Source organism: Colletes gigas, unplaced genomic scaffold, assembly GCF_013123115.1.
Source record: "Colletes gigas isolate AHSC1104 unplaced genomic scaffold, ASM1312311v1 Colletes_gigas_Sc00019, whole genome shotgun sequence".
Taxonomy (NCBI): Eukaryota; Metazoa; Arthropoda; class Insecta; order Hymenoptera; family Colletidae; genus Colletes; species Colletes gigas.
Window position 1 is genome coordinate 1,890,785 of NW_025106648.1, and position 12,532 is coordinate 1,903,316.

Sequence of the window (12,532 nt, forward strand, 5' to 3'; positions counted from 1 at the left end):
GGAACATGGGTACACATGTAATTATTTTATTATCTATACTGCCTTATAAATTAAATTAAATATAACAAATAGAGAAAACTGAGAGCACTTTGCAATAAATACACACGCAAAGCTGCAAAGTATCGTTCGTTTACTGCACGAAGTATTGTTTGCAAACAACAAAGTCACTCAATATACATCGTATTCTCACTTTTGAAATATACGACGAGTGCAACACGTCATTCCAGCGCAAGGGGTTAAATTAAGTTCGCACTTTTCCTAGTTTACTTTCTTTTAAATACGATGCATTGTATGCATATGTGCATGCGTTCGTTCACACATTTACACATTTTTAGTTAGCATAAATTTGGTAGGAGGCGTTGCAAACTTGGCTTGAACTTATAACACGTGAGATTAAGCCTCCTGCTACGGAACTGCAGCACCAACGTGAAATTTCTTATCCGACTGTATATCGTGACAGACGCCTGCGAATAAGGCAGTGTACTATGTCGGTCTGAGAGCTCCTCGAGAGGAGCAAATTGCAGTCGGATTGAGCGAGTAATTGTCATTCGTTAAATAATCGCCGTGTAACCATACGAACCCTTGATATCGTCACGTCAACGCGTTTGAGTGTTGATTCTTATTTCTATCGAAGAATTACATAATGTATGTGCATGAGTCACAGAGTGCATAAGGGGGGGACGTATAAACGTCAAAATCGTGCTGTTACGATTTTCTTGCAGTCTAGGTACGATAAACAAATACTGATCCGTCCAGTTCTTTGTCCGATCTTAATTAGATCTTCCGCGAACGATATCAATCGCAGTCGAATGACATCAGATCGCTTAAACGTATATAATACGATCATCAAGATTCTGCGCTCAATGTCGGTCGTGCAATGTGCTGCCATTAGAACTTTTCCAACGAGTACGTTCTCGTGTTAAACCTCGTAAGATTTATTAAAGAATTTTGGGAACGGTACAAAAATATCACTGCTGTTTCTTCCATCAAGCAATTGGTTTTACAGTAACGATTGCGTGTGATGGTACTGTTTGAAATTTTTGCAATTCATGACTATAAAAGGAATGACAAATTTGGTAAAGCAAATTTCTCAAGGTTAAATGACTAACAGAAATGCAATAGCGACAAATGTTTGCCCATGTAATCCTGAGTAGTTTTCCCCCTTTTGTGTTGTACGTTTCTCGCGATAAATTGTTACCGAATAAAACGTTTCACCGTTGATACCGGAAACCAACATTTCGGTAACGTTCAAAGTACACGATCGAAGTGTCGTAACTTTTAAATACCTTATTTTCCTTGTCTGTTTTTAATTATGATTTATTATATCGGTAGTATATTGCATATTGCACAGCCTCTTTTTCCTGTCGTTTCAGCTTGGATCCATACAAGGGATTGCAAACTGTGGTTGCAATGAGCAGGGATCGCTATGTTATTTTACGGTGAATAGAGAAAGTACCTCTGAGAAATGGCAATTTTCAGACTGAAAATACTGAAGCACAGGTGCACAATTTTATAGTTGTGGAAGCATCATCATTGTATTTTAGTGTTCGAACCAGGTATTTGTTGCTCGAACAAACTGGTTGTTCGTACATTGCACTTATTTGCAAGAAATGCCAGCACCTCCACCTATCACAAGTTTGCCAGAGGCACCTATGTGTGAAAAAACAGAAGTAAGCGATGCGGATTCTCTGCCTCCGTGGGCCAAAATTACCCTTACATCCGCAGAGGCAGAAATTGAGAAGCTGATATCGCGAAACGAGTTGAAGGATGCCGAAGTAACATATTTTTGTCAAGTTGAACCAATTTTGCAAGATGGACCGCAGTGAGTTTAATTTTATATTAATTCCTGATGTAAAGCCATACGTAGAAAGAATACGTTGCTATATATCTTTTGATAGGTGTGGTTTGGTAGCGCTTGCTATGGCATCCCAGGAATACACAAAGCCAGTTTCGGTGGGTCAACTCCTAGCAGAGGCACGCGTAAGAGGTTTCACGCAACATGGAGAAGTATACAGTGTAGACTTCATGGGCACGCTAGCAGCCGAATATTTACCTGACCATAGACCAGATATTTTAGTAGATTTGCAACAATGTCCAGACACACTGACGCATGCTTTAGCTCACGGAGCAATGGTACTAATTCCGTACGATTCTGATTTCAACCACGCTCCGTGCTTAAAAAGAGGCCATAAAGCCCACTGGGCATTACTTGTTGGTCTAATTTCATCCAGGTATATTGAATTTTCAACTGTCTTTATTTCAATTTGAAAAATAATATAACGATTGTTTAAGAAAAATAAGTTGCATATGTTTCAGACAAGGATATCATGTGCTAGCGCGTCATGGAAAATCGCGTCATTTAGCTTGCTGGCCGCTGCGCGATTTAATCGAAAGTAATGGTAATTTGGAAGAAGAAGGGACAGCTAGACATGCAGGGGGGTATGTCATACCAAAGGGAGGAGTTGGAGGCCAGAGAGGTTTACGTGGTAGAGCATTGGCATTACATCCATACATATAAAATCATGTACAACAGTTGTAGGTAATTAATATCACAGTGAAAGACAGAAATTATTACTATGATATTACTGTATCCACATTATGGTATATGGTAAATATTCAAGGCGTCACAGTCGCGCATCTGCTACAGAATTTAATTATTTGTAAAATGTGATGCTTCAGGTACCATCTGTTTAAACTGCCGATGAAAATTTAGCCATCGTTCAATGAAGGCTGTCGATCTTTTTCAAAATTTGTTATTAGATGTAGTAACAGGCAATATTTCGTTCTTTTCACTCCGATATGCAATGTAAATAATTATTTCGTATGTTTCACTTACGTGCACGCGAACTGTTTGAAAATCGTTTTTTCGTGTATCGGTTATTAAACTCTTCCTGTGATGCGATACGTGCTAACCGTACGCGTAAATTAGTCCGAGAAATGGGCATGTACACGTGCATGAAGAGATAAACGTGAAAAAAAAAAAATCTAAAAATATGTGCATAAATACGTATCTAAGTGTACTAGCTAGGAGTTATCGAAATCGTAATTAGCCGGAACAAAAAGATCTAAGTATATTTATTTAGCAAAAAGACCATAAGTTTTCAATATAATTGTAAATCTTGCTTTCCGTTGGCACTATGAATAAAGACTAAATCTTCTGCAAGTCTCTCAATTGCATTTGAGGCGATATAACTTAATGTTCGAATGCTGTATTAAATTAAGCACATTGCTTTTAAGATGCCTAGAGTGTTAATGGTTATAAAAATTTTAATGATTACCTTATACTATCATGTGGTAGCTATGTTAGTCTTTTTACCGAATATAATGTACAGGTATATAAAAGTAAAAATGATAGACGTTACTATATACTATCAAAGACATTACTAATTTCTTTTTCTTTATAATACGTACTATTACGATATTCTGTCGAATGTCTTGAAAGCAATGTGCTCTCTCGAAGAAAAAAAAATCTTATCATGTAGATTATACCTGTTTTACAATTTATTTACTGATATATAAAATACGAGCATAGTCATCATTGATATATATTAAAATACGAAACTCGGAGATACCTCATGACTGGCTGGTCTCTCCAATTATGCGGTATCTCAAGCGTTTTGTATCGAATCCGTCAATAAGACGCGTAAGGCAAATTCAAAAGAGGCGTTATAAATTTGTAGACTTCATTAATGGTTTTGGATCGAATAGGAGAAACCTTTAAAAATAAACTGTACCCAAGTGCCGCAAAGTATGAAGTTCATTTATTAACAAAAAGTCTCAGAAGTATTGTACGCTGTGCCTATGTTTACAAGCTTCTTTGATTTATTGTCGCGCCATAATTAAAATAATTATACTTTATAAGAATATTTATTGGTGCACGTACGTTTTCTTTTTAACTATTTATAAAGATAATCAAAATACATATTTTCTCTGTTGTAATTCTAAAACGTAATGTACGTAGGAATTATATAATGTCTTCTGTTACTTACCACAATACAGTCTTTCCATATAAAAAAAAAAAGAAGAACATGCACGTAGAACTAAAACGTTTTAAGTTTCATTTTGTATTTATACTTCCAATTACTATTTTGCTGGAAAAGTTTAAAGGTTTTGTAACAGTTTTATTGTATTTAGTATATGTATGTGTGTATACATATAGTGACATGCAATAATTCTGTTACACCGCCTGTGTTTTAAAGTGCAACAGTAGCTAACTGGTACGTGTACCGCGTTACGTTATAAGAGATCGATATGTGATTATTGTTAATTCTTGTTTCTTTTATGTACATGCATTTTACTTATTTGTTATCGGTTTTTAGCTTTAAACGTGGCAAATATAAAGAATGTTATAATTTATACATATGTTTGATTATGATTACTTTGTACTACGTATTCTCGATTAGGCCAAATATTCTGTGCAAATAGACTGTATTAGGTGTGGTTGGTGCTATGTTCTGAACTAGTGAGAGAATTGTGCCAATTTTAAATCGTACATTTTACGATTGAAAGCTCTACAACATGTTCCCTACTGTGAATTTAAAAACAGCAAGATTTAAGAGGAAGAAAAGAAAAAAAAAAAAAGTATGTTTTCTGGAGGGACGTCGATATAGATACATTGGGATGCAATAGAATTCTGAAAACTGCGTTACATTTATATTTCAAGCTTACAAACATTAACAACACAGTTCCGTTGTATTTTTAAATCTTAGCTTCTTCATATTGTTACTTTCTTCTCTAAACATACAGTTACCACAGTCTTACTATTTTCTAATTAAAGTATATACTTGTGTCCTGAGATGAATTAACTATTCGTATTAGAGCTCTCGATGTACCCGGTTATCAAAATATATACTATTCACACGAAGGTATATATTATTTTTACCCAATTACAATACGATTACATTACGATTGTTTTATATTTACCCTATGTAAAAATACAAGAAATATCATTTCCGTTTTAAATGTATCTAGTAAAATAGTTTTTACAGAGTAAATAGAAGATAATCGTAGTGTTTATTATAATCAAGTTTAAATTATGTGTAATCTCACATAAAAGTAATAAATCTGAACAACCGTAACAGTACTAGCCGGGTACCAAGAGCTTTAATTCGTATCTGTAAATATAAATCTCATAAAACAACGATCCACGCTTCCTTAGATCCTATTACATCGCGAAAGAAGAACGTTCAAAGTAAAATCATTTATACTAACGAGTATTACGAATATATTTCTACGGAATGAAAATACAAAACTTATTTTGCTGTCTTACGTATTGTATTCTGCACGACAAAAAAAACATTGTACAACGATACCGCGTATAGTATAAAACTATTATATACGCCCAGGACACAAGACGTCTATTCTATAGATTAATAACAATGATATCCTGTATTCGAATATTATGTTTAATAATATGTATCACATATAGGTATTTCGTATTTATTATATCAACAATAGGGGAGTTGAATTAAAAAAGGCTAGCTAGTTCACTTATTAGAAATTTATTTCCAGCGTCTTCTCTCATTTTTTTTCTCTTTCTCTCTTTTTGCTGAATCGCACGTTGGTTCCTGGCCGAAAAAAGAATTATTTAAATTGTTTAAATGATGCGTCGCTCGAGCCCGTAAAATTTATCTTTATGTTTCGGGATGATCGATAAAAGGACCTCGTGATAAACGCCGTCGAACATTTCAAGCCCCGGAAACGTAGAATGATTATTTTGAAAAATTCGTTTGGCAAAATATAAGATGAATTATACAGGGTGTTCCAGATCTCAACCTACAAACTCCGCCAACATGTTATATACACCATAGCTCCATTATGAAAGGAAAGTGGTGTGATTCACAGATACATAATTTTTGAAGACATAATCATTTATTCGCAATTATTCGTTTAAAGATATTGCTCAAAATGGTCACCTTTTGATCGTATGCACACAGCTAAGCGTGTTTCTATGGACTGCATCTTCGATTTTTGCTATCGATTCGTCACGTGTATTAGGCTTTTGATTTAAATACACCTTCGACTTCATGGAACCCCGTAGAAAATAATCTAGAAGGGTTAGGAGGGCCACCCAACAGCTCCATATCTTCCAATCCATCTACCACGAAAAGTCTCATTGAGAAATGTTCTCCATGAAGTCGAAGGTGTATTTAAATCAAAAGCCTAATACACGTGACGAATCGATAGCAAAAATCGAAGATGCAGCTTTTGCCTGTAACAGCAATCTTTCAAACTCTTCAGGAGTTCATCAAAAAGTGACCATTTTGAGCAATATCTTTAAACTACTTTAAATACTGTAAATAACTGTAAAACATAATTGCGAATAAATGATTGTCTTCAAAAATTATGTATCTGTGAATCACACCGCTCACAGTGACCCCCCGAACATGTTGGCGGAGTTTGTCGGTTGAGATCTGGAACACCCTGTATAAGTTTATGGAAATTTATTGCCATTAGCCGCGAATTAACATTTGTTGCGAAGCAACGAGGTCCATAATATATGTTTATATATATATAGAAAATCTTATATAGTCGGCGACGCGGATTCGTGCCACGCGAGTAAAAGTCACTAACTGCGATACCAACCGAGCCACATTTTCTTCGAGCGATACCAAAAGCTGGTGATTTCTCCTTACGCGGCACGAATCCAGATCACACGGCCTACATTAAGATCCACGTTTCGAGGGAAAATATAAATATATACTGTAAATATTTCAAGATATTTCGACTGTCAACAATATGTACTCATCGTTGCACGTACATATCAAATTATTTTAATAAATTACATATCTCTTGTGTTTTGTTTCATTTTTACGCGTGTCGATGATACAAGTTGGACCTTTAAACAGAAACACCTAAATACTTCCATCGTTTGTGAATGTATGAAGAAAATTAGGGCAACGTAAAATTGTTTGAAAAGGTAAATATACAAATAGAATCAAATATCAACACTTGTAGAAAAGCTTGTGTATCTTCTTGAATAAAGTATATACCGTTGAGTATTCAATTGAGATTAATTAATTAAGATTAATTGTAATCATTTAATTTATTTTTTGATAACTAACTTGTTGATTTAATTTTAATAATTAGCGATTTAATCGTATCTGATAGAATAAAGCATTTGTTCAAAACCTCGATAATTGTATATCTAAAATGACAAGAAGAATCGATCCCTAAACATTCTTTTCAAGTATCTATAAATAATATAAATATTTAGGTGTTACCATTTGAATAGTACATCCTGCATATTCACACAGCAGATATTTGCGAACGAAACGAGCACATTTTATTTTTGATACTTTTAAGGGAAGGGGAGCAACAAAGAAAAGGATTTCGGCTACAAAGGGTGCACCGGAAGTCCTGTTTGTTTTGGTCGTTTTTCTCGTTTGTCGTAAATTTTCGAAGCAGGGACACACTTTTACAGCCCTTTTAATTGAACTCTCTAATATTATTGATAACAAGTTTAATAATATGTACATTTACGGTTAGACGTCGCCGTTTGTAAAGCAGTACAATAAAGACGTCTAAAAACTCGTGAAAATTAAACGCCATCTAATAATCCTTTAGTCGCTGTACCAAAAACACGCGTTCGATATATTAATTACTTCTTTTAATTATTGTAAGCTTTGAGCTTGAGCTTTGTCTGCCCACACGTGTGTTAAAACTTACTATACACTGACGAACAATAGCAAATATTTTTTTTTTTTTGTTTTTTTTCTGTTTTGTTTTGAATACTCGTTCTGTTAAACGTGCTGACGGTCTTCGCGCTGCTTAAAGAAATCTTATGCACCGTGCATCGTGGTATTTGCGATTGAAATACTGTCAAGATTCACATTTCGTGCCCCGAGAGTATCGATCCATTTTTTCTTTGTTCTTTCCAACAACGAATCGTGATATACTTAGTACACGAGCGTTCGATAATATTCTAGCCCGATGTTTGAGGTTAACCTGTTCGTCACCGTGTCGATCGAAACCTCGTTCGAATTACAATGCGATCTCATATTTTGACTAGAATCGAGAATCGTTAAATTAAGTCTAAAACGCGCATGGATGGGAGAAGACGAAATTTCGCGTCGATCGTAAACGATATGACAAATAAAAGGATGGATACGTTTTGACGTATTAAAAAAAAATGTCCTTCCAAGCATTTCATTGACGAAAGTTTCAACCAACTAACCTAGAATACAGTGATGTAACCCAAATTGATATATTTCATTGCCGAGGACCAGAATAAATTGGTCGGAACGTTCCACAACGAAATGCTTGGGATCACATTATTTCTGGCAATTATTTTATACCAAGCAACAGTTCGAATTGTTAATAAGTTTCGACGATCGACGGGACCGTGAGCACGTGTTACAGATGTAGCTTTTTAATACCCCTTACGTTCCTAAGGAAAGTTCTTCGTGTCGTCTTACAAAGCTTATACGCAACTCGACGATGGACAAGTTGACAGATTACACCGCTAGCGTTTTTAATCAGCGAACGGAAGAAAAATAAAAAAACAAGAACAAAAAAGAACGGAATAAATGACCAAGGAACATTACGACATTGTAAAATCGCTTACAGGCTAATCGCGCTAACGTGGAAAAAGAAACCAGTTCCGTCAAGTTCAGCTCCGTTGCTGAACGTTCACGAGTCTACGAATACTATAGTCATTCGCACATTTTCGGGCGACGGCGCTTACAAATTTGAAAATGTGCTTCACGCGTGAATTATACAGATTCGCGATCGCGTCTTCCACTTAAGTAACACCGAAGACGACGTTCCGGTTCATTTTCATCGTGATAGCATGTTTTCTTTCTATTTGATTCGGACAAACAAAGCCTGATGTGATCATAAGTGGGAGACGTTATCATCGACGTGAACGGTGACGGACAAAACAACGATATTGTGCAAAACCGCGAAGCAACGCGCGAACACTGTCAGATGTTTCGTTCAAATTGTGGGAGCATGTAATTACACGGTGTTCAGCCACCTCTGGGAAAAATTTTAATGGGGGATTCTAGGGGCCAAAATAAGACGAAAATCAAGAATATCAATTTGTTGATTGAGGCTTCGTTAAAAAGATATTAATGTTTAAAGTTCCGCCTGTACTTACTGACGTATCGACAGTGTTACAGTTTTCTGAGAGCCACTGTCGCGCGTGCGCAGTTGTTCGCAGAGCGCCGTTCCACATGCGGAACTTTAAACGTTAATAACTTTTTAACGAAGCCTCCATCAACTAATTGGTATTCTTGATTTTCGTCTTATTTTGGCCACTAGAATCTCCCATTAAAATTTTTCCCAGATGTGGCCGAACACACTGTATATTTATATATACGTATAGAAATATATACATTGTATGGCAGGTTCGATTACTGAAAACGATTCAGCATGCTCGACGAAACAGGTAAATATCGCATGTGCGCTCGTAAGAACGCTCTTTGTTGGCTATCGATGACTCACAAAGCCCGCTATGTTGAAACGCAATCAATTGACTTTCAAGGTCACTGGGAGGTCTCTCATCCCTTCTCGCAAACCTACAGCGCACGTCGTTCGTCTTTCAAACTGACAAGGAGAGGTTTCCGAGCATAACAACACTTTTTAACTCTTTGGGGCACGCTGGGATTAAAAGCGTCCCGCCATTTTGATGCACCGTAATGCATGGTGAGACATTTTCAGTCCCACCTCGAAATATTGCAATAGCTGCGTGCGTATAGGTTTATATTTCGTCTTATTTACGTAAAGCAGTTGGTAATATCTTCAACAAACGTTACAAATGTATTCACTTGTGTTAGCAACATTCAACATTCAACATTCAACAGGTTCATCAATTGTTACAAGCGGAAGGTTTATTGCGACAACTATTACTATTTTTTTTTTTATGTTTTTACATTATGTGATAACCTTTATTAATAAAAATATGCCAATTTTGTTTAATTTAAAACGCAAAAAAAATTTCTATGCAACGTGGGTCTATTTTATTATCTGAAATCCTGTGCCGCAAAGAGTTAACACATTGACTGCCAAGTCCATTTCAATAAAGTTTCTCCAGACGTCGTTCTAAATCTTTTTTTGACCAATTTGATCAAAATTTCTGGCATAAGTGGGCGCCTGTCACAAATTGATGTTCCTTTTGTGCCCAGGTTTGAATTTTGGTTGAATAATGCTCAACCACTTCAGGGACGCAATCATTTTATTTGAAACGAACACAAATTCAAACCAATACAGACCCACATTTGTCTATTTGTTATTGAGAAACTTAATTGTGATTTCTGGTGTATGGTAATATGCAAAACATATATAATATATATTTCATAAATTACTATAATAATATTAATATTTCATTTCGTATAAATGAATAAATTTTTTTTTACACATTTAGCATATATGTTAAAAAGCCATAGTTCTATTTAACTATTTATTCACATTTGCAGTGGTTTTTATTATGTTACAATATTTAGAATAATTTAGAAGCTAAATGTACACATATGTGCCTGTATCCCTGAAGAGATTAAGTCTATATTATAGCATTTTTATTTTATTATACATATCTTACAATTTCCATTTAAACTTTATACAATGAATTCTATGAAAGCTTGAATTATAGTTTAGTAAGACTTTAACTGTCAAGCCATTTTCATAAAAACTGTCCCTGCGAACAGCTTCAGAGTTTTTCGTTATTTATAGTTTTAATTTGATACTTTTATTTTGATCAACTTGACCAAAAGTTTTTGAACTCTGTATAATTTATATTTACATATATCATTAGTTTTAGTATTTTTAATCCTATCACTGTACAAACGCTCATTCAAAAGTGATCATAACACTTGGGAAGCTCTCCTTCTGAAAGGCAAGTTGACATGACTTAAAAGTAGGTGTAATTGACGTGATTCACGGTGAGAGGAGTGACCTTGAGCGACCAATCGAGTTCGATTCAAGCCTAGCATCATGTACCTTATTTTAGTTCATTCAAGAATTAACAGCTCTTAAAATATTAAATCACATTGGGTATAGTTAGTCGAGTTTACAAACAGTCTATTATACTTTTTGCCTTCGTCGGTAAAAATAATCGATATACACATATTTGGAATTTATACATAGTAATTTCCAGAACCATATAATACATTATTTTTTATCTAAACAACTACTTTTATTTTTATTTCATAAAAAACTTGCATAAAACTTTATCTCATTTTATTCAATAAATCTAATATATTTACGATGCAGTCGTTTGAACAGTTCACAAACATATTTTTATAAGTAATGGAAATTTGTTTATAAATTTTCTAATATTCGAAGCATCGCAATAAAGATTATTCGAACACGAGAATTTTTAATATCGAAGACGTACGATAATTTAAAATGTTTTCGACCATATAATCGATCATCATAATGTTTATGAAACTTCCATAATAAATAATATCAACGTTTAAAATTTTCGTACGTCTTTGACGATGATATCGAAGATTCTCGTGCTCGAACAATCATTATTTTTATATTTTAAAATTTCACTCAAGCGTATAATAAATTGTAATACTTATTAAATATTCTTTGTAACTTTTTCGACTACACAATTTTATTATGTTTTCTTATCAACATTGTAATTATAATTTTAAATTCGTATCAATTATTTCTGCTTACAAAGACCCTACAAGTTACGATCAAAAACTATTATAAATTGTTTGAAAATTCGAATAACCGTGCAATGCAATTTAATTATAATACAAACGACTCATCTAATTTTAATTTTTAAAAGTGTTACGTAGATCGGTTAAAGTGAAGTCATTTAAGTGTATCTACGAATTTTCTTCTACGTTTCTGTATGTTCCATTGTTCGAATAATTGTTTCTCTATAACGCAATCTTACAGGCCAACAAAATAAATTTACGAGCGTTAATGCGATCGGACGCCACGACGTCGCGCTGCCTTCTGCTAGCTTTAAGTCTCAGCTGTTAAAAATGTAAAATGTAGGACTATGATTGCAGTTCAATACTCGTTAAGAACTAATTGCGGACTAGCAAAGAATGGGGGGAGTGTGTGTTTATATATTATATATATATATATATATATAATATGTGTACTTGTGTAGGGGGGTTACAAGGAAAGATTTCACTGCTGGTTTTACTTTGGCAAAAAGCAATCGCCACCAATGAATTGGGCGTTATTATCGCACTTCGTTACAGAATGCCGTCCTAAAGTCTTTTCTCAAAATTTGTCCGAACAAATCGAGTAGGCATTTTGCTTTTCTTTTTTTTTTTTTGTTTCTCTCTTTCAATTTGGCATTAGGCAGTCAATGCGACAGCTACGTCGCTGAAAACAGTAAAGCCACTGTTCTAATATATATATATTTTTTTTTTCATTTTTAAGTTTCTCTTCGCTGGGGCTAGATCGAAAAAAAAGGAAGAAGTCAAAAAGTGCGTTGACTGGTCTAAGCTTAGACAAACAGTACGCGTCTCTTGGATGAATATACATCGACTTGCTCTCGCTCTTTCACTCGTTTTCTAAGCTAAGGACAACATTAACGTTAGTTTCTATTAATTATCATTTT

General features: G+C 34.6%; 1 protein-coding gene across 5 annotated transcripts; it reads left to right on the top strand.

The window, feature by feature from the left end:
* The first annotated feature begins 415 nt into the window (after positions 1–415).
* On the top strand, positions 416–11,326 carry LOC122400622 (UPF0692 protein CG33108). Of its 5 annotated transcripts, XM_043402163.1 has the most exons (6): positions 428–727; positions 1,374–1,822; positions 1,899–2,231; positions 2,317–2,539; positions 2,680–5,758; positions 6,433–11,326. In XM_043402163.1, the coding sequence occupies exons 2-4, from the start codon at positions 1,611–1,613 to the stop codon at positions 2,516–2,518; spliced, it is 747 nt and encodes a 248-aa protein (XP_043258098.1). In that variant the 5' UTR covers positions 428–727; positions 1,374–1,610; the 3' UTR covers positions 2,519–2,539; positions 2,680–5,758; positions 6,433–11,326. The 5 variants fall into 5 exon arrangements, with proteins under 5 accessions (XP_043258099.1, XP_043258098.1, XP_043258096.1 ...); XM_043402164.1 differs by having other exon boundaries at positions 416–537; positions 2,317–5,758; positions 6,433–11,325; XM_043402161.1 differs by having other exon boundaries at positions 2,317–5,758; positions 6,433–11,325.
* Positions 11,327–12,532: the final 1,206 nt, after the last annotated feature.